The sequence below is a fragment of the Sciurus vulgaris genome (genome assembly GCF_902686455.1).
Source record: "Sciurus vulgaris genome assembly, chromosome: 6".
Lineage (NCBI taxonomy): Eukaryota > Metazoa > Chordata > Mammalia > Rodentia > Sciuridae > Sciurus > Sciurus vulgaris.
This window is the reverse complement of record NC_136466.1, coordinates 28,319,967-28,341,473: the sequence shown is the minus strand read 5'-3', so window position 1 is coordinate 28,341,473 and position 21,507 is coordinate 28,319,967. Positions and strand designations below refer to the sequence as shown.

The window sequence follows — 21,507 nt, the reverse complement described above, 5'->3', positions numbered from 1 at the left end:
GCCTTGTGCTTACGAGGCAAGCACTCTACCGACTGTGCTATCTCCCCAGCCCCTCCATATTTCTTTTATCAGCAGTTATAAGATTCAGTAAAATTAATAAATGTTTCCTCTACATGACAAAATCAATTGCGATTTTGTTTCCTTGATTTTATACTTGTGACAGTTTGGGAAGACAGGGCTTTCACAGGTACATAATACAGGACAACAGGGGAAAATGATTAGTTGAATGTTAAAAACATACATGGAATAGGTGAGCTTAGGCCATACAGTTTTCAAAACAGCTTTCTATGGTCTAGAATTATGCCTGAACTTTTTTGGCAAGGTTTTGACTTGAACTAATTACAATGCATTTTCATCTATGAATGGAAAGTAAGATCAAGGCCATTATGGGAATTATATAGAGACTGACATACAACAGGTGCTCAGTAAAATATTGTGGCATTCAGGATTTATTCAACCTGTTCCTAGTCTACATAGGATGACAACCATTCTAATCTGCAGAGCTTACTCTATGGTGCCTTCTACTCAGTTGATAGTTACATGATAGCTATAGGGAAAAGGGATGTTGGTGCTTGATGAATGGAATCAGAGCTAGAATTTAGGTCTCTTAGTACTGAGCTCTCAGGCAAGCATGAAGTAATTCACCATTGAGGAAATCTTTGGGGCAAGTCAGGGAATGTCACTAAACACTGCTCTGCAGGGAAGGTGGATTGGGAGGAGGCCTCCATTCTGAAAGAGAGCTCTTGGACGACTTCTGATGGAGGAAGGTGCGATAAGAATTTCAAAGAGAGACATGATAATGAGAATATTTCACAGTTTAAGAGGGTAGGGCTAACATTCACTCTCATTTTGTTTAGATAACAGACCTATGTTGTGACTACTATCCCCAAAGAAACCAAGCACCAGAGAGGTCTTGCTCAAGGTCATGTGCCTGCAGTAGATGCACCTCAGGCTCACTTAGAGTGGAAAGTTATGCCTTTTCTACTGCATTAGGGAAACCACAAGTGGGTTTAGAGAGAGGAAAGCAGAGAAGAAGAGGGTCTCTTAGAGTCTGGGGGAAGTTTTTGTGTGTGTGTGTGCAATAAAGTGATAAATGGCAAAATGGACTAGAAAAGTCTTTGGAGATCAAGTAATTCAGCACTATTATAGAGATGGGAAAACTAGACTCTGTAAGGGGGAAAAACAGGAAGTTTCACTGTGACTGCCTCGTATTCTTCATAATTGTACAATTACCATTTCATTGTGTTTTATCACACATCTATCCATCCTAGCTGTCTTTAATGTTGGTTATTCAAATCTTTCAGGGTCAAAGAAAGAAGTAGCTATATGAGGATGGGGAATAGGGGAAGGGAAAACTGGTTTCAAATAAGGTTTCCATTTAATCGTCTAATGAAAAATTTAAAAAGTTAAAAAGTTTATCTTCATTTTTATACAAGGGAATTAGAAAACGTTTAAGTCTGCAATATTTTAATGCCAGGGCCAGATGAAGGGAGATAGGAACCATTTGTCAAATTGTCAATCATACAAACATTTGAAAGAGGTTCCATTGATATAAAGCATACATAAGTCCCTGTGGAAAGGACAAGAACAGTGTTTTCTGATTATAGGAATGTTTGTTGGAGCTATGGGAGTCCAGAAGCAATTTCAGAAACACCCCCAGGCTGAAGTTTTGTTGGGCAGGGTGGGAGAAGTTGGCCCAGCACCAGCCACACCTGCTGTAATTTCTCTTTGTATTACTGTAGCTTAGCTACAGTATGAATTTAGACGTCCCCCTCCCATGGTCTGAGGTGGCCCCACATTTTCTGCTTCTGCAGCCAAAATAACAGGGACACACAGGGGGCAATATTCTTTAATCTCATGGGAAGTTTCTTGTTATTACTAAATTGTGGGTGGGGGTTTGGGGGTGAGAGGCAGGGAGCAGACTTGGAATCACTAGAGTTATTTCCCTAGGGATATCTCATGATATATTTTTTGATTCTTCCAGAGGCTTTGGCGGAAAGAATTCAAACAACAACCTTGGGGAATGGGTTGCAGTCTTCACTTGGATGTATGTGCTAAAATACCAGAGTGGAATACTCAGGTGAGAAGCTGATCTTAGAGACAAGTCCATCAGTATTGTGAAATACCTGACTCTCATGGGAAAAGATTAAGACTGTGGTGATCTTGAAGACCAAAACTGATTCCTCTTTTAAAAATTGACCCCTGCCTGTCTACCAGAAGGCCTGGGAGGGGGTTCCAAACCTAGCACTAAAATAGAGAAATGACAAAATCCTCTACAACACAGTTTTAAAAACCCATCAAAATATCCAAAGTTTGGCTTTAGAAAATCTCCTTCAACTCCCATCTTTCCAGGAGAGTAAACAGACCAATAAGTAGCTCACTTCCATGGTGAGCCTGAGGTGATGCTAGAACAAGGAGCCACCTCTTATTGACCTCGATTTTCTTCACAAGGCAGGCTATTGAGTTTCTGTAGTAGTGTAAGAAAATAATTGAACCTGAAGAACTGCAGGATCACAACAAGGTAATATGGGGAATAGCAGAATGGACCGGAAGTAGGAAAGGGAGGCCCATCAGCCTGGAAGCTACATGAAGCCAGCGGATGTCTTTCATTCCCTGATTAGTTAGCTGTTACTGCTCTGTAGCTGGTTAATGATCTTATGTAGAATATAAGTTTTATCACTAGGTCACTGAAGGACATATTTTTGGCTTGCCATCCTGTGCTATGACTTTTCAACCCAGAGTTCTAATGGAAATTTTCCAGAGCAATGAAATTTCAAAATGCATGGTCAAGAGAAGAAGTAGAGACCTCAGCCTTAAACCAAATGAGGAAAGAGCAGCTCTGTCTATTCTAGTCTTCCCTCATCTCCCTCAGAAATAAATCAGCATCTTTGGGCAGAACTTGGTTTCATAAAATAAGATGCATGAACTGATGAAACAGGAAATGCCAATAGAGAAGGAAGCAGAGGGAGGAGTAGGGGGAGAGGAAAAAAGGGAGAAGTAATGTTTGGGATGATAACTGGGGAAGCCTTAATGATCCTAAAAATGATTGGGCAATAATTTCTACTTTGAAAACTCATTTTGCTATTCCAAAAAATGATAAAGCACCTTAATTATTGCTATCACACAGCTCCATCTAAGCAGCACAGACTAGCACCCACGTAGGAGCAAACCTATTTCTTGCAAAGTGGTCTCTATAACTTGAGAAATACTCAGGAAGCAACAAGATAACAGTTGGGTAGAGGCATCATCTAGTCTCGGCCCTCAAGAGTGGAGGTTTCTCAGGCTTGGGAGGTGTTGGCAGGGTGCCCTTGTCCATCTTGAAATTCTGAAATCCTCAGCTGAGACAGTCAGATGAAAGTCACTGCTTCCCTTCTTTTACATTGGATTGGGGAGGGTAAAACAAAACCATTTCAGGGTTTTGTTTTCTTTTTAATTTTTGCAGGGATTTCAACCTATCCAAAGATGTTCTCTCTACTCATTGGCACTTTAGGATACCAGGAGGCCAAAACTTTGCCAATATTTATGATTTTCCTTACACTGATACAACTGATTCTTAAGGAAAAACAATTAAAACAAGGGGTATTTCTTTATTCCTCCCTTTGAACATAAGCTCTTCCTCATGGCTTCATAGAAGTGAAGGAACATTGGAAGCTTCTTGATTAATATTTCTGGAGTTGTTTTCTAAGGGGAGGGGCTTAGTGAAGGAAAAGAAGCCAAATTCTATTTTAAGAATATACTTACTGCATGCCTGGTTAGAGAAATTTTGGTATGGTTGGTTCATGAAGTAAAGATGCAATACATCATGGGGTAGAGGTCCAGTCACCCTTTCTTAACAGACCTTAGCTGCTCCTCAGAATACAAATCACCTATCTAGTAAGTCACCCAGGAAATACAGCCCACAGAGAAAACTCAACCTTGACAGCTCTTCGGTGCTAGGGTGCAGGGTGGGTAGAAGGTGCAGAAGATGCTGGCTGAGCAAGTATGATAGCTTCCAGAGTGCTGTTCATCATCCCTGGTCTGGGCTTCTGGCCAGGATGGGAAATAGCTGCAAATCTCAGATCCTGACCCCAGTCCTAAAACTGATACAGACGGTATCACCACCAAGTAATTCTGCTTGCCAGATTCTTTTCCTAAGAAGGCAGTTGCTGTAGGCATAATGATAACCCCCTTCAGTTTCAGTGTGTCTCAATTAAGGATCTAATTTTCACAAAAGACTATTATCAGGAATGGTACCAGTTTGGCTAGAGCACTAACCTCCTCTCTGCAATCTAATATCCTGGAGCCACACAAAACACCATCTCTTTTATGATACTCATAAAGATGCATTTATTGAAAGAAAGGAAGCATCTCTCATTAGTTTCTCTTCCAAGTATGAAAAAATATGTCTATGAAAAATATTGGTGAACTTCTGAAAGTGATTCATTTCCTGTTTATTGACAGCTTGGAAGAAGAAATATGGGTCAAATGACCTTTGTCTTCCTAGACTCAAAAATAGAGTTAAAACCCAGATATCAATTACACATACACACAAATAGACATTATTCTTTCTGTTCACATCTGTTCTTCTTTTTCCATACACTTTGCCAAAAATGAACCCTTGGGTATTTGAAAGGACTAGAGGATAATAGAGCTCAGCGATTCATTTTGGCTGCTCTTGAAACAAGTGAAATACATTGTAAACTAATAGGTGAAATATTACCATCTAGCTCCTGGGATTAGCTTCAATTTTGGAGGTAATTGAAGTTATCAACACCTCTCTGCCACTATCCAAGACTCCCACTATGTATAAATACCAGTCTATCTATGGAAAGGGTTTGGAAACCAGTTAACCAGTCATTGCACCTAAATCAGTTTTTCACTCACCATACCACTTGACATCTATACTCGTGCTCAAACCGAAGAAGAAATTCAGAAAGCATTGCCCTGTTCCTTGGAGCCACCTAAAAAATATTGGGCCTAAATTATCTGGTTTGATTTTCTATAGTGATGAAATTCACATAATTTATTGCTAAATCCTTACTACATTATACATGGATGATGGTGTCTTCTCCTCAAACATGCTTCCTTTCCTAATTCACTGATTTTATGATGATTGTTGTCCTTTCTTCACCACTGTTCACCTTTGATAGAGTGGTACAAAGAGAAAAACAAATTTGCAGATTTTCCAGAGAAGAAAGCCAACAAGAATTGTGAGGGTCCCTGTACTGGTATCCACACATCCACAAGAAGGGTTGAAAAATCAAAGTGACATTGAATTTTTAGTTGTGTGAACTTCCTATACCCAGCTTTATAGAACAGTTAGACCTAGGAGGAGTTAGATACTATATTACTCTCTCCCCTTTGTGTATTCAGAGAAACTAAAGCTTAGTCATTTACCCAAGGTCACTCAGCATATTAATGGCAGGACTAAAATCAAGTTCTTTTCACTGCTTATAGTATCTCCTTTCACATCAAATTTCTACAAGAGATAGTAAGTTTGAAATAATTTGAGAGAAGATTTTAAGAACATTACCCCCCTGTTTCTCAGAGAGATGATTTCACTGTTTGTTGGATAATGTCCCCCAGTCTTGGCAGCTGCCAAAGGACCCACATGTTAAGTATGGCATGCCAACCCAGTAGAGGTTCGGCAGATGGCCAAGGGATTTCTACGTGTCAGTGGGGATTCCAGATGTTGCCTTTAAGAAGGTCAGTTTGGAATCTGCAGGTTTTTTTTTTTTTTCCTTAAACAATTGAAATTTATTTTCTTGCACTTCTCCAGTCTTCTATGCTCAGATGGTGGAGTCAGCAGATTGTGTGTGTGTTTAGGAAGAAATTCTTAGGATTGATATTGTCTTTAATTTCTGACAGAGGCCTAGTGCCTTTGTTACCTCATTCACCTCTATTGGAGATATCCTGAATTTAGTCCAGTAATGAGTAAAGTGGGGAGAAAAGCTTCAACTATTTTTTTTTAATTAAAAATAATTTTTACCTACGTAAAGTGAATATAGTGCTCATGAAAAGTGCTCATAGCCGTTCAGAGACTGAACTGGTAGTAGTTGCTCAAGTCCTCTTTGACTTGTCCTATTTTGGATACTCATTTGTGGTGGGGAAAAGATGGTCTTATGTGAGAGATTCTTACATACTTGGCTGCCACCACTCAAGATTTCTTAGAAAAAAAAACATAGGGCTCCAGGTTCTATCCCACATTATCCACAGCTGGGTTATAGTTAACCTCTTTGGTCTACACAGGCCAAGAGAAGGGAAGGCAACAATCAACTGACCTTGGACTTGGATGCAAACACCTTTATCACTGAAGCCTCAAAGCCCAGTTCTTTTTTGAGCCACACAATGCATTTTCTTTATCTAAATCACTTAAGTTCTTCATCTTGGCCTTCATTTTAGGCCTATATAGGCATGAACAATTGTGCCAAAGAAAATGAGAGGAAATTCTCTAGGGGAAGGTGCTTCAGGGAGCAGATAGGCACCACACCTCCTCCATCCTGCCCCAACTTGGGGATGCTCTACAGACACAAGCAAAACCCTAAACTTCAGGACACATAGATTGTCAGTGGTCTCTTGCCATTCTGCCTACAACTTTGATCAGAAGCCAGTACACCAAGGTGCAAAGTAAGAAATGGAATCCTAGTATTTGGCCTTGGGCCAAAGCAGGGAAATTACTGTGGACAATGGCACCATCATTTTAGGCAGAGAGGTGATGACAGAGTAGGTAGAGTCCTGCTGTCTCTGCTTTGGACACCTCCCATTTGTGAATATTCTTGTTCTGCAACAGCACCCTCCAGCCTGGCTCCCCCAACTCATCTCCTACTTCCTCTGTTTTCACTGAAGTGCCCTAGCTATCCTGGGACAATTCTGGCACTTCAGAGTTAGGAGGAAAGGGAAATATTTGTCTAACTTTCTCAAGTGTTAAAGCTAAACAAAGCACCCAAAAGGAAAAAAAAAAAAAAAAAAAAAAAAAAAAAAGACTTACAAAAATATAATGGGGCCATCCCCCCAAACTCCCCACATTATCTATGATACATGAAATGTCAAAATATAATGAACTTTCTAAATATTACCATCTCTTCCCACCCATACCTACCTAATCCACAGCAGCCTCAGTACTTCCCTTTCACCTCTTAAAACTTTACTCTGTGGAACCACTAGATAATAAATCTTTTTCATCCAACTGGCCCCCACCTTCCCCATCATGCACCCATTTGCAATTCCAAATAGACTCTCCAAAAAAATAGACATTTGAAAAAGTACATCTGTTTATACTCAGTCTATCTGCATATTATTTCTTGAGATTATTACTTTTTTTTAACCATAAAAAAGATTGCATATTGGCAATATAATGAGAAAACCATGGCAGCCATTTCTGGGTAGTGGTGGAGGGTTAGTGGGGTAAGTGTTGAAGCATAGAAGCAAGAGGGCTTACTGGGGAATGAGCGGGATCCCTGCCCTTGAGATATGGGGACTGAGGTGCAGTCACTTGATTCCCCACCCTCAGGCCTGTCCCATCTCTTTCGTCACTCTCGTCTCTCTCCACCTCTTCCCATCTCCACTACCCATGCCCACGTGCACAACGCTCTCAAAGCAGAGGTGGAATGGCTTTTTGGCATGTGTCCACATGGGCCAGTTTGAAGATAGGTATGGCAATTGGAGGGGTACGATGTGGGACACATGCCAGAGCAAGCTTATTTGTGACTGTTTCCACTCTGGGAAAAATTGTTTATCACTTCTGTGACTTTAAAAATTTAAGCAATTACTAGGCTGATAGGTTAAGAAATAAATCTTTTGTTCTTGTGGTTTTGCATTAATATTAAGCATGAATATATATCATATATTACATTGCTTTCCTTCTGCTCTGGGGCAGACTGCACTCTCCTTCCAAACAGGAAAACTGCACAGCCCGTGGACTTGAAATTTGAAAGTTGTTATCTCTCCACTCCCCACCCTGTGCCTCCCTGGTCCTTGGTTGATTCTTATATTCAAAAAGTCCCTCCCGCCCCACCCCCACCAGCCCATCCCAGGTTAAATAGATAGTGCCACATTCTAAAATTCATGCAGTAGTGCATTTTGCCATTGCACTTATTGCAGAGAGAAAGACAGAGTTGTGTATGTGCCCCTCCCTCTTCCCCTTCTCTTCCTTAGGCTCCCGGATTCCTGTGCGCTTCCCCCTCTGCTTTCTCCCAGCCTCCCCCCACATCCCAGCCCTTCACTGGTTGTGGACATCCTCTCTACGGACAATCTTGTAGATGATCCAGTAGAACATGTTGAAGATGAGGAAGGCCATAGGGAAGCCAATGCGGGATATTTTGTCGATCTTCTTGGCCCTTTGGATGAAGAGTTTTCGCATCTCCTCCGGGGACTTCGATGGTGCGGGAGGTGGGTTGGTGGTGTTGTTGTTGTTGGCACCTTTGACTGAGATGCCATCCTTCCCCTGCAGACAAGCTGGGCCCATGCCATAGGCAAAGTTGAAGCGGCCGTCTCCCGCCTCATCCTCCTGGAACAGATTCAACATGGGGCTCTACTTAAAATAAGACAGGGGCTGGGCACCCTCCCTGCAAGGCACTCCCCCGGGGGCCAGGCCATGCCCATCGGGCTCTCTCTGACCCCCAGGCTACACTCTCCCAGGTTTCTGAAACTTTTCGGCTGACTGGGGAGTTCTGCCTTATAGAGGGGCGCCACTTGCATGCTGAAACAGATGCAAACCAGGGGACGGGAATGTGGTTCAGATTCTGGAGATCTATGCTAGATCTCATGCTATCACTGGCTGGCTATATGACCTTAAAGTTCCTTCTTTCCATGAGTCTCAGAGTTCTTTCATTTTTTTTTTTTTTTTTCCTGTACAGGGGGGTAAGATTTACCCCACTGCATTTCAAGGCTCTTGACCATCAGAATTTTTCATTGAGTCAATATTCAGTGCTATCATGGATTTTGATTTGAAATTCAGAGGACAATTTGGACAGATCCCCTGTTTTGCCTCTGTTGCCTCCTTGCCCTGGTCCCCACCCCTTTGTAGCCCAGGAGAGAACAAGAGCTCTTGACCTTCCTGTTTCACAAGTCAGGAAAGCCAAAGCTTCTTCCAGGTACATGTTTCCACATCCCTGGAAGTTGTAGCCTCAGACAGACCTCTGGGTTTTTATCAAGCTATTGTTAATTATTTGGCTGCAACTTACCTTTCCAGGGTGCCCCTCCCCTATGTGTTGTGCACCCCTGCCAGCTTTCTTGGACTTTTTTTTTTCCTTGTGCCAAATGCCTGCTATCCTCATCCTACAAGCTTATCCCTTCTCCAGGTCAGTGTGATCTTGCTCTGGTCTGAGTCATGGAGGCATTATTTGCTCCCAACATGTCTAGTCTTGTTATCTCTCCATGTAAATTCTGCAATGGCATTGAAAATCCAGTATTTTCATTTCAGCTGAACTGTTTGTTGATTCAGTGTGTGTTTCTGGGAAAGTTTTATCAGCTCACATGGCCTTCTTAGATATTGAGCACTTCTAGGATAGGAATTCTGTCTTGCTTGTTTCTGAGCAGACAGAGCCAACAGAGAATAAGAAATTCAATGTAGAACCCACCAGTGCCTCTCTATCTCTACTTGTGCTACTCTGGGATGGGCTACCATCTCGATTTGTTGCAACAACCTCCAGTTTAGTCTGGAGGCTTCCAGTCTGCCTGTCCCCTACCTACTTGTGTTACTATAAAACAGATCTTATTTTTATCTTTTGCGTGAAACTTCTTAATAGACTGTCATTGACTTCAGAAAAACTAAAATCCTTAACACGATGAATAAGGACTCAGATAACCTGGATCCTGTCTGCTTCCAGCCTTATCCTATGGCATTCTCTATGTAGCATCCTGTGCTCCAGTCCTGAAATATTTCCATGTATTAGAGAGTATCTGCTTTTTTCTCTTTGGATCTCTGTTCAAGTTGTTCTTTTTACCTGGAATACAACCTTAGCCCTAACCATTGCCTCTGACTCCTCTTTTTTTCTTTCTTTCATTTTCTTTTCTTTTCCTCCCTCCCTCCCCCACAACTTTCAGCACTGGGGATCAAACCCAGGGTCTCATGCACTCTAGGCAAGAGTTCTACTACTGAGCTGCATTCCCTGTCTCACTCTTTATTTCATCTAATTCTTACTCAGAAGTTCATTGAATTAGACAAAGGGGAATGAAGGGAGTTGGGGGTGAGATGAAGAACAACAGTAGAATGAATTGGACATAACTGTCCTACTTTCATATATGAATGCACAACCAGGGTAATTCCACATCATATATAATCACAAGAATGGGAAGTTGTAGTTCATGTATGTATAATGTATCAAAATACATTCCATTCTACTTTTGTTGTATAACTAAAAAAAAAGATCATTTAAAGAAGTCTTCCCTGAGCTCCCAAGAATAGGTTAGCTATGTGGTCTGTAAACCCCACCTTTTTAAAACTCTTATTCTGGGGGGCTGGGATGTGGCTCAGTGGTAGGGAGCACTTGCCTAGAATGCAAGAGGCCCTGGGTTCCATCCCCAGAACTGGAGAAAAAAAAAAAAAAAAAAAAAGCTCTTATTCCATTGACTATACTTCCTTGATCAATGTCTGTCTCTCTCATTAGACCATCAGTTCCTTGAAAGCAGAAACAAAGCCTGTTACAGTCACTCCAACCTCAACCCTGAACATGGAACAGTTCCTGGCACATCAGTTCAAAACTCAGTCAGTGTTTATTGAATAAATAAATGCTTACTCATATTTCTTCATCTTCATCAGTCCTAGTTTCCTGGTTTTGTTCATTTGTTTAAATGGGGTTGTATTCCTGGCACTAGGAGGGTTTGAGACACATGATAAATGTGAGGAAATGTTTGTTGAATGAATGAGTCTAGTCCAACACCCTCACCACAGAAGTGGAGGAAAAGAGGAATAATATGCTCCACATAGTGCCTACATAGGTTCTCAACAAATATTCATGTATAAGTAGGGCAATAGTAGAATAGCCTCTTCTTCCAGGCCAAGAAGAGTAGGAGCTGGCTGGATTACCAGACCTGGTACCTGAAAGGGGTCTAGGTCTGACTGTATGACATTTAAATATAAATCTGCCCTTGTTGAGTGTTGAAGTACTTAAAAATGCACTTTGTGGGGGAGGGACTCTATTATACTCTATTTATTATATATATGAACATATATATAATAACCTCTATATATAGAGGTGGTACCACATTAACTTTCTATGCATCTTAGGAATGAATTATTCTTTGCCTTATTTGTTAAATACTGGAATGGAAGGAGTTGAGGTTTGAACTGAAGGTCCCACTGAGCCAAAAGATTATCAATTTCACATTGTATTTGGGAGAAAGGAAATTCCCTAGGAATGACTGGAAAAAGTTTGCTATTTCTATTATAACCAGCAGGTGGCAGGAAACATCTGCCCATCTGCTGTTGGGGGATGGAGCTGGGAAATCTGGTAGTGTACCCTGGAACCCAGAGAGGTTGCTCTTGTACCTGCTGAGTTTGGGGCTTACAGTCATTTTCTTATAATCTGCCTAATGAGGCAGGCCTGGATTGGAAGACCAGACATTTTCTGCCCAACAAATGAGGTAACATGGGAGAATGGTGGGAGTTGGGGAGTCTGGCCAAGATCACAGTCTTCCGGAAGTTCAGGCCTGTGTCTAGTTCCTCTCCACTCACCATCTGGTGCCTAAAATCCCTTCTGCATCAAAGGAGATTTCTGTGACCTAAACTTGGACACCTCTAATGGATAAGCCTTAGATGGAGTGGCTTACTTCAAAGGCGGTTCTTTGTTATGGTGAGGCCAATTCTGCATCCTTGTAGTTTCTGAGATTTGGGCCAAGTTCAGAGCCCTTATGAATGTGGTCACATGAACTCAAATGTGCCTAACAGGACAGTGGGGAGAACTACAAGTGTTCAAGTGAGCAGGGCTGAATATTCTGTTGGAAGAGATGGTGGTAAACTGGAGAATGTGTTCTGTACCCAAAGATAGTTCTGGCACAAGAATTTCATGTGGGATTGTGTATCCAGTGTGATCAGATGCTGTGATTTGTTGAGTGACATTGAAAATGTGGTTTTAAAAAAATATGGGTACCTTATAGATTTTTAAAGACCATTGGCTAAATCCAAGATATTTGCATTCCAGATCTGGCCTTCTGAGTACCAGTGTTTGACCTGTGTCTTGGGTTAGGTCTTAGTTCTTGTTTATGAGCTCATAAATTCAGGATTATTTTTTTTTTCTGCCCCACCGCTTAATAGATAGGAGCTCATGGTGTATGGTTAATGTTTTGGAAAGAACACTTTGAACACCTCCCCTGCCTGTGCCATCCACCCTTGCAGCGGGATCCTGGGGACTTGCTCTGTCTCTCTATAGTCATTCTCTCTTCATTTGCATGAGAGGAGAGAAAGAGATGATTTCTGAGATCTCCTCCAGGAGGGAGCTGAGCAGGAGAATCTGATCAATTCTGGATAGTCACTTTATTCACACTTTACCTGGCTGACAAGAAAGTTTTTGCTTTCCTCTAGGAGGAAATTGGATATCAGGGGAACTTGGAGGCAGCCTTTGGAAGTACTCTAGCCCACCTGGTGCCTAATTGCAGGGGCCTGCGTTTACACTGTAGTCTATGCAAATAGCATAGCACCTCCTGGAGTTGTGTAGTGGTGGTGCCCAATGAAAAGGCTTGGTACAGTCACATTTTTGGACATAGTCTTTCCAAATAAGTGTTTCCAACAAATGTCTTCAGCAAAGGAAAATGCAAAAAGCAGCTAATCTATGGGCAAAAAAAAAAAAAAAAAAAAAAAAAAAAAGGAAAATAAAAATAAATCCCAGAGACAGTTGTATGTTGTCAGTTTCTTTCTTACATCATCATCATCATCATCATTATTATCATATTATTTGATACCAGGGATTGAACCCAGGGCCACTTAACCACTGAGCCACATCCCCACTGTCACTTTTTTTTTTTGGTGGTGCTGGGGATTGAACCCAGAGCCTTGTGCATGCTGGGCAAATGCTCTGCCAACTAGGCTATATCCCAAGCCCCTCCCCTCTTTTTATATTTTATTTTTAGACAGGGTCTCATTGAGTTGCTTAGGGCCTCACTAAGTTGCTGGTTTTGAACTTGGGATGGTCCTGCCTCAACCTCCTGAGCCTCTGGGATTGTTGGTGTATGCCATCGTGCCTGGCACCTAGGTTATTATTATTTTTTTTTAAGAGTCAGAGGGGAAAAAAAGTCAGGGAGTAGCTATGAATCCAGTGGGCAGTATGAAAGGACTAGGGTTAGGGATCTTTTAAGATGGGTTTAGCTTGCAGAATCCATGATTCCCTTTCCCAATGCAGGGAATTAACTCCATGGGCGGCTTCTTCCTTTGGCACACTGCCAAAGTGAACTGAATCAAGTCATTGATGTTTAAGGAAAACATTGATGGAAATGTGTGTGTAGTACTCATTTTAATTTTTGGCACATATGTGTCAGGACAAAATCTAAAGTTTCTCTGGTATCCTCTGATTTGATCTTTGCCAGAGTCCCCCGTTAGGCACATTGAGTCCATTTTATAGGTGGTGAAACTGAACCCAGAAAGAGGCTAACTTGAAGTCACATACTAAAGAAAGGCCAGGAGACAGAGTCTTTTGTGACAGCACTCGGTAGTTATTTTAAATAGGTAAGTCTGAAGCTTATAGGACCTTGGCATATCACAGGTGATCATAGTGTCTGGGGTCCTTGAGTGCCCTAATCTGCCATGGGAAAGATTTCAGGGCAGGCTGTCTGACTGGAAGGCTTCCTCTTTATCGATTAGTTTGTTTATCCCTTTGTTCATCTGTTTAACAAGCCCTAATTTATGTTCATAATATGTCAGGCTCTGTGTTAGGCACCAGGGATGTAGCACTAAGCAAAAGCAGACATGGTCTCTTTCCTTATGGGGCTTATAACTCAGTGACTAAGAGAAGGACATTAAACAATCACATCATAGAACATGTAACTATTAACCAGCACAATGTTTAGAAGGAGAGAAATCGAGTTCATTTGGAACTTGGCTTTTGCTAGCACATGCAGCACCTTTGTGCCCATTAGAAAAAAGGGATCCCCTTCTCTGGGCATGTGAATTGGAGTCCCTTCTGGTAGAGTCCCAAGCCAGGTCATGACTTAGGAAGAGTCCCTCCTTGGCTATGGCCCTTGTAGGAAAGGAAATGCACGACCACACTTGATCTCCTTACATGAAAGCCTTAACAAAGGATGTGGCCTTCACTAGGTGACAGGGAAAGAAGCATCAGCTGAGAACTGCAAAGGGGTGGGTTAGTCCACGCGTGGTGTACTGGCATTGGAAAAGCAAGTAGGGAAGACAGAATGAGACATGTGAAGTCCTGTCGTTGGTGATCAGACAGCAAAGGGATGAGGCCGGAGAGGGAAGCAGAGTCTCTGACCCGCAGGAGAAAGGTCTTCTGGGGAGGTAGTTATGGACCAGGGTAGAGGGTGGTTTGCTCCAACAGGCTGCCCTCCCCCCCATGGCATTTGATAACCTCTGAGTTAACAGATGTTGGTGCCTTTTCAGAGACAGCCTGCCAAATATTCCTTTATTCAATCCCTCATAAAATAAGAGTACCCATGCTGGGGGAGGATTTGCTTGTGGCCCCTCCCTGGGGACAGTCAATAAGACCTGGAACTTGAACATTCTATTTTAAGATCCTGCCTTCCGCGGCACAATTTCTTTCTGGAACCAAGCCCAATGAACTAATGTAGCCTTGCAGAAAAAAACAAATACACATCTCCCACCCTCCCGTCTTTGGGCATACAGCTAGTTATTACCTTGACCCTTCAGCACTTGCTCCATTAGTTCTGCCTCTAGGTGTAATCTGGTGATTTCTGCATGATTGCCATCATGGTTGTAGGAGTAACTGTCTATGGACCCAAGTAGGTCATTACTCGGGGCTTGGGAGGTGAAGCTAAGATCTCTAGAACTTTAATCCCTATTTCTTGCTTGCCTGGCCCAATGAGAAGGATGGTCCAGGGAAGCAAGGTGTCACAAGACAAGACTGCTTGGAACTTTCTACCCACTGCCAGCTGTCCCTCCTTAGGCAGTGACCCAAAGGCCTACCTTGTGATGTCTCCGCTTCCTCCTGAATCGGAGCAGCTCTTTGTGTTGCCGAGACACAAAGTTGACAGCAGCATACTCTAGCAGGGCTGAGAACACGAAGAGCAGGCAAACTGCCATCCAAATGTCAATGGCTTTCACATAAGATACCTGAAGTGAGAGTGTGGGGGGAATACAGGGAGGTGAGAGCAGAGCAGAGGGGGACAGCAGTCCCCCTTTATCTGCTGTTTTATTTTCCACAGTTTCAACTGGAACTGTAGTTCTAAAATATTAAATGGAAAGTTCCAGAAATAAACAATTTATAGTTTTAAATTGCACACTGTTACGAATGTGCGATGAAGTCTGGCATTATCCCACTCCATCTTGCCTAGAACATGAAGCGTTCCTTTGTCCAGCATATCCATACCATCTGTGCTACCCACCCACAGGTCACTTAGTAGCCTTCCTGGTTATCAGATTGAAAGTCAAGATATTGCAGTCTTGTGTTCAAGTAACCCTTATTTTACTTAATCACTGATCCAAGGCACAAGAGTAGTGGCAGAGGTAATTTGCATATGCCAATTTGGCTATCTCTCACCATAGCACACGTGAGGCTGCCATTTTAAGAAGGACTTACTTGCAAAGTTGTCCCTTGGCTGGTATCTGGGAACTTGTATTTGGGGACAGTTCCTACTTTCTCTAACAGAAGCGTGGCTAACTGTGCTGTAACTGTTTATACAAACAATATGCTTTATGCTGAACGTTTGATTTCCACCAAGGAGTCTGAAATTTTGGTACATGCTAGGCAGGAAGTACCAGCCCCCAGTTAAAACTTTGGGTGCACAGTATCAAGACAGTCTCTGGGGGGCTGGGGATATAGCTCAGTTGGAAGAGTGCTTGCCTCACATGCACAAGGCCCTGGGTTCAATCCCCAGCACCACAAAAAAAAAAAAAAAAAAAAAAAAAAAAGAACAGTCTCTGTTTTTCTGGACAGATGTATCACACATGTCTGCAATTTTGTTGCTTGAGTAAGTGAGCTCTTTGTGACTCCTCATTGGAGGGATAGCATAAGAAGCCTGCACATGGATTCCTGCCTCTACTTGTGTTATTATAATCTAACAGTGTACCTTAGTTTGTTACTATAATAAATCTTAGCTGGGAGTGCAACTGTATGCTGAGTCCTGAGTCCTATCAGCTCTATGAATGTGGCAATGGTCTTGGAGATCCCTGACACAAAGTGTTTACTATTAAGGGAGAAAGGAGAAGAATGTGGCAATTAGCTCTAACTGTGAATGGAGGAGAATGTGAAGTTAAGGAGTCGAGGTTTCTGGAGACAGGGTCTTGCTATGTTGATCATGCTGGTTTTGAATGAACCCCTGGGCTCAAGAGATCCTTCTGCCTTAGCCTCTGGAGTAGCTATGTGCCATTGCACTTGGCAGTTTTTACTTTTCCTTGGTTTTGTTTTATGTTTGCAAAGGTGAATTTTAACAGTAAATGAAACAGAGTGTGTTTCTAGTGGTAGTAGAGAGTGGAGCAGAAGGTGGTGTCTGGCAGCTTGTATGGAATGCAGTGTTGAGTTTGGTGGAAGGTTTGGTGGGTCAGAATGCTGGACCCTGAATGTGTAGGTAGGTAGGCAGCTACTGATGAATCCCTTGCAATCCTCTCGTCTCCCACAGGCTAGGGAGACGAGTGCTGTCTTTTTCTGTCCAGGTGTTCTGTACCCCTGGGCAGTATCACTCACCTTGGGCAGGGATGCTCTGGAGCCAGAGCTCTGAGTGGTCATGGTCAGCACAGTGGTGATGCCCAGGCCCACACGGGCTGGTGCTGCATCCATGTTTATCCAAAAGGATATCCAAGAGAGGATAACGATGAGCAGGCTGGGAATATACATCTGGATCAGGTAGTAGCCCATCTGACGTTCGAGGTGGAACCGGGCTTCAATACAGGTGAACTTACCTGCAAGAAATTATAGTGAGAATACAATATAGGCTGGTGGGTTGGGAGCAAAGGTTTTAGAGTCAAAAAACCTTGAGTGGAGTTCTGGTTCAGCTGTGCACTTGCTGTGTGCTTTGGCAAGAATATGAATTGCTCTGTATGTTTCCTATGATAAACTGGGGATAATACAGCCAGTCCTCTATATCCACAGGTTCTGTATTCATGGATTCAACCAAATGCAGATAGAAAATATTCAGAAAAAAAATGTATCTGTATTGAGCATGTACAAACTTTTTTTCTTGTTATTTTCCCCTAAATAGTACAGTATAACATGTATTTACATAGCATTTACATTGTACTAGGCATCGTAAGTATACAGGAGGATGGCATAGGTTATATGCAAATACTACCATTTTATGTAAGGGACTTGAGCATCCTTGGATTTTGGTGTCCAATGGGGGTCCTGAAACCTATCCCTTGATGATACCAAAGGGTGACAATATTAACAACAACAACAACAACAACAACAGTAGTAGTAGTAGTCATATCTACTTCATGTGGTTACTCATGGTTATTGTGAGAATAAAATGAGACAATGCTTTTGAAGAACTCAGCATACTCCTCACACATCATAAAAGCTCAGGATTGTTACTTGTCACCATTATCATCACTATCCTTCTCACCGTCCTTCACCTTAGTCCCACTCCCTCCCTTGTTTTGAACATGTCCTGCACTTTCACTTGCTCAGGGATAAAGAGTATCTTTGGAGGCTTTGCAACTTTTCTGAGGTGAACCAGAAGAGGGTCCCAGATGGACCAGAACCCAGGCTTTCTGTCCCTTCAACTGGGATTTCTACGTGCACCAGAGCCTGCAATGGCTTCTCTCAGTCCCTCCCCTTCACCCCTTTCTCTCTGTGACCTGTCACTAGTCAATGCCTTTCCTCTCAGCTGGGTTCAGACAGCAGCTCCCTACCAGCCTGCCAGCTGGCATGCCAGCTCACTGATTGTCCCCCACAGTGCTTCCATGAGCTCTCCCCAGTCGTGACAGGGCATGCAAAGTCAGTCTTGATCCTACCCCGGTTCATTCACATACTGGATCTCCCAGCAAAGGCTGTGCTAGTCATGGGAGATAGGATGCTGAGTTAAGCAGTTATGATTTTTCTGTCTTCTTGTGGTTTCCAGATTAGTAGACTCCTCCTAACTAGTTACTAATCTGAACTACATCCTCGTAGCTCCCTCTTGCTGAGATCTTGCGTGGGCATTCTCTATACTTTTGCCCTATCAGAAATGCCAATTCCTGTGTGAATGGTACTGTCCTCCCAATATGAGTTCTTCCCTTCAGCCTTAGGAACAGGATCCATTCTGCTAACTTAAATGAAAGACTATATTTATCAGCTTCCTTTGTAATTAGGTATAGCCTAAGCTTAAGTTACTCACCTCAGGACTCACGGGGAGAAAATTTCAGAACCACTTTTTGATTTCAAAACCTATTCTCTTAACCACTAGGTAATAATTACAGAGCTGTGCCCATCACACACTTTACAAGCACTGTAGAAACAGTGACAGAACATGAGTGTTTCAAACAACCTCTGGTTCTGGTTGGGGGTGGGATCTGAGGACGGTGACCCCTTGTACCTACCCGTGTTGTAATGCTTGGTGCAGTATCTCAAGTCCTTCTCTTCCTTCAGGATAAACTGGGGCAGGGTCAGTCCATCTGCCACCTGCACGGCTCCCTGCTCCTGCCACTCAAAGATGAGGTCATTCATGGTGTATCCAACTGGGATGGGATGAGAAGAAGCAGCAGTCATCACCCAGGAGCAATTATTTGAAGCATGTTGGGGTTGGGATTAGGTTTAGAGGCTGGGAGAGTCATCAGTCACTTCATGAGACCATGCTGCCTTCTCTTTCTCCTCAAGGAGAGTAAAACTTTAATTGTTTATATCTGCCCCACAGCCCTCTCCCCTCCCCTTCCTCCACATCCTGCCTTAGCTTGTCCTGGTCCCTTCCTCCCTCCATGCTGCAGGGCAGTTGACACCAGCTGCTTCTCCTGCATACCGTCCTGGCCAGCCTCCGCTTTTTCTTGCAGCAGATTTTCTTCTGGGGAACAACTACCATTTGCTCTCTTGGTGGGACTAACTGCTAGGAGGGGACAAGGTGTGAAATGGTGACACAAGCTAGACTAATTGGACTCTGCCCCAGGACTTTTGACTCTTGAGAGAGGTAAAGAAGGTTCTGAGTTGGCTGGTACTGATTCCCCTCAGAGGCGCTGCTCTAAGCAAATGGACCATTAGTTCCCACCACTTAATGCTGTGCTCTGGTTCTTGTGCTTTTAAGTTAGTTTCTATGTTTGCAATTTAAAAAGTGTGTTTTTTTTTTTTTTTTTTTTTTTTTTTTTTTTAGCAGTACTGGGAATTGAACCTAGGGGTACCCTACCACTGAGCTACATCCCAGACCTTTTTATTTTTTTATTTTGAAAGATTCTCCATAAGTTGCCCAGACTGGCCCTGAACTTGTGATCTTCTGCTTCAGTTTCCGAGTTACTGGCTTACAGACATGAACCATCATACCCAGCTTCCCATCTGTAAAATACTGCTCCTTCCCAAAACCTTCTCCAATACCCTCTCTTTCCAACTAGAAGAAAGCACTCCTCTACCCAGAGACGGCAGCATTTGCACATTTAAGAGCATTCTTAGCACTAGTCAAGTTAGAGGACTTGTGTAGTCAATCCCGTCTCTCCCCTGCTCGAGTGAGCATAGCTGGGAGTTCATGGACCTTGGCCCACTGGGACTCTTTCTCCTCACTTCCTGGTGAGCACAGTCATAAAGACATGGAATAATGCTTCTTTGGAGAATGCTGCTGACTCCAAAGCTTGGGCCTCAAACAAGGTAAGGGCAGTTATATTTCTAGTGTGTTTTCTAAACACAAAGCCCTCATGTAGTATTTTGAGTTTTTACAGTAACCTCTTGGGACCAGCAATTTTTTGCTGGTCCCATTGGTAAATGGGAGCCTGGTTCTCTAGGGAGGACTCAGGCAAGGGACTCACAGCTTTCCAGTTGCATGATACAGGTCTGGACGTCCATGGGGAAATTCTTCAAATCCATGGGGCAGGCCAGTGTCAGAGTGATTCTAGGAAGAGAAGGGAGTTGAGTGATGTTGAAATACAAATTCAAAGAGACTGTGTCTCCATTCTAGTTACTAGCAGAAAAAAAATTTTCCAGGACAGGGAAAGAAGATCGGGGAACTAGTGTTTGTTGAGTAAATGTATGTGTACTTCCAAGTTGCTTATATGAAAGTAGAGGTTCAGAGAGGCCAAGCAGCTTGTCTAAAGTCACTTAGAGTCAGAGGAACTTATGGGTTTCTTTGGAGTTTGTCTGACTTCTGGACGCCTATCTTTAACAGGTTGCCTGGGGTCAGGGGCTGCGCCCACCTTGATTCTGACTCTTCTGAAGGGTCCTCAGGTGGAGACAGAGTCCAAGTTATAAATTGAGCTGTACCAGGTTCAGGCATCCTCCCAGGTACACCTGTGGCAGGTGCTGCAAGTGGATCCTGGCTGCCACCCCTCACATGCTGGGCTCATCAGAAGTTATTTCAAAGAGGGGCCCTGTCTGTTGGAGGTTCACACCCAGCTGACACATCTGTGGGCTTCTGCTAGGATCAGGTGGCAGGCGGCAGGCTCCCCAGGATTCTGGGCTAGCTGTTTATTTTGGGTTGTTCAACCTTTGCCAGGGCTGCAGACTTTTCCCCCTCCAGGGGAATAGAGGCCTGTGGCTCAGGCTGGGATATGAAGCTTTAGCTGGAAAGGCTTTGCCAATATCAAAATGCCCATTGCAGGTGGCAAGGAGGAAGGGCTCTCAGATCAACAGGCCAACTCCTTCCTCTGACAAGTGAGGACACGGGTGCAGGAAAGAATAGATTGGGACTTATCTAAGGTTGCCAAGAAAACTGATGGATCAGCCAGAGTGCAAAACTATGTCTCCAAGCCTTTGGACTCAGGCTACCAGTGGGGTTGGCTTGTGTGTTTCCTGGCTGACTTTCCTGCACTGCTGTCCTGAAATACCATCCCTAACACCCCAAGATGCCTAACTGATGCTGTTCTAGTGAGATTTAGCTGTTGGCATATCAGCTGTGTATGGAAAAAATGACCCCTTGTGAACCTTCTAGCTCATACCCACAGCTCTTGGCGTGGGCCCCTTTAAGTACAAAGGAGAAACAAGGAAGGGAAAAGGGGAAGGAAAAGGGAGGGGAAGAAGAGCAGGAAGGAGGAAGTAGGGAAAGGAGGGGAAAAGCGAAGGGAAAATGAATGCAGTGGATTTCTGAAGATAAAAGCTCAAAGTGGGACAGCTGTCACACTGGGTTAATTTCCTGAAGTTGAATGACCTTGGGAACATCACTTTCTGCTGATTTGTCCTGTCATGCAGCACTGGGACTTAGCTTCCTGGAGATATGAAACTAGCCTGGCAGCAGTAAAACCCAAGCAGCGTGGCCCTCTCCTCCCCCAGCCAGCCAGGGCCTCCCACCATTTCCTAAACC

The 21,507-nt window shown here is 43.2% G+C and overlaps 2 protein-coding genes across 6 annotated transcripts in view; one reads left to right on the top strand and one right to left on the bottom strand.

Moving 5' to 3' along the window:
- LOC306664632 (uncharacterized protein) overlaps positions 1–21,507 on the top strand; it is a 75,199-nt gene that overhangs the window by 7,088 nt on the left and 46,604 nt on the right. For all 4 annotated transcript variants that reach the window (XR_013764761.1, XR_013764762.1, XR_013764763.1 and 1 more), the window contains exon 2: positions 76–2,080. The gene's annotated coding sequence lies outside the window, so the exon portion shown is untranslated. The remainder of the gene's footprint in view (positions 1–75; positions 2,081–21,507) is intronic.
- The window catches only part of GLRA1 (glycine receptor alpha 1), a 79,632-nt gene continuing 66,158 nt past the window's right edge, over positions 8,034–21,507 (bottom strand). The window contains exons 5-9 of one of the 2 annotated variants that reach the window (XM_079145619.1): positions 20,021–20,103; positions 18,617–18,754; positions 16,785–16,999; positions 15,068–15,214; positions 8,034–8,509 (exon numbers count right to left, since the gene is read on the bottom strand). In XM_079145619.1, coding sequence (XP_079001745.1) covers positions 8,198–8,509; positions 15,068–15,214; positions 16,785–16,999; positions 18,617–18,754; positions 20,021–20,103 — 895 coding nt within the window. In that variant the 3' untranslated portion in view covers positions 8,034–8,197. The remainder of the gene's footprint in view (positions 8,510–15,067; positions 15,215–16,784; positions 17,000–18,616; positions 18,755–20,020; positions 20,104–21,507) is intronic. The other variant, XM_079145620.1, reaches the window with a different exon arrangement.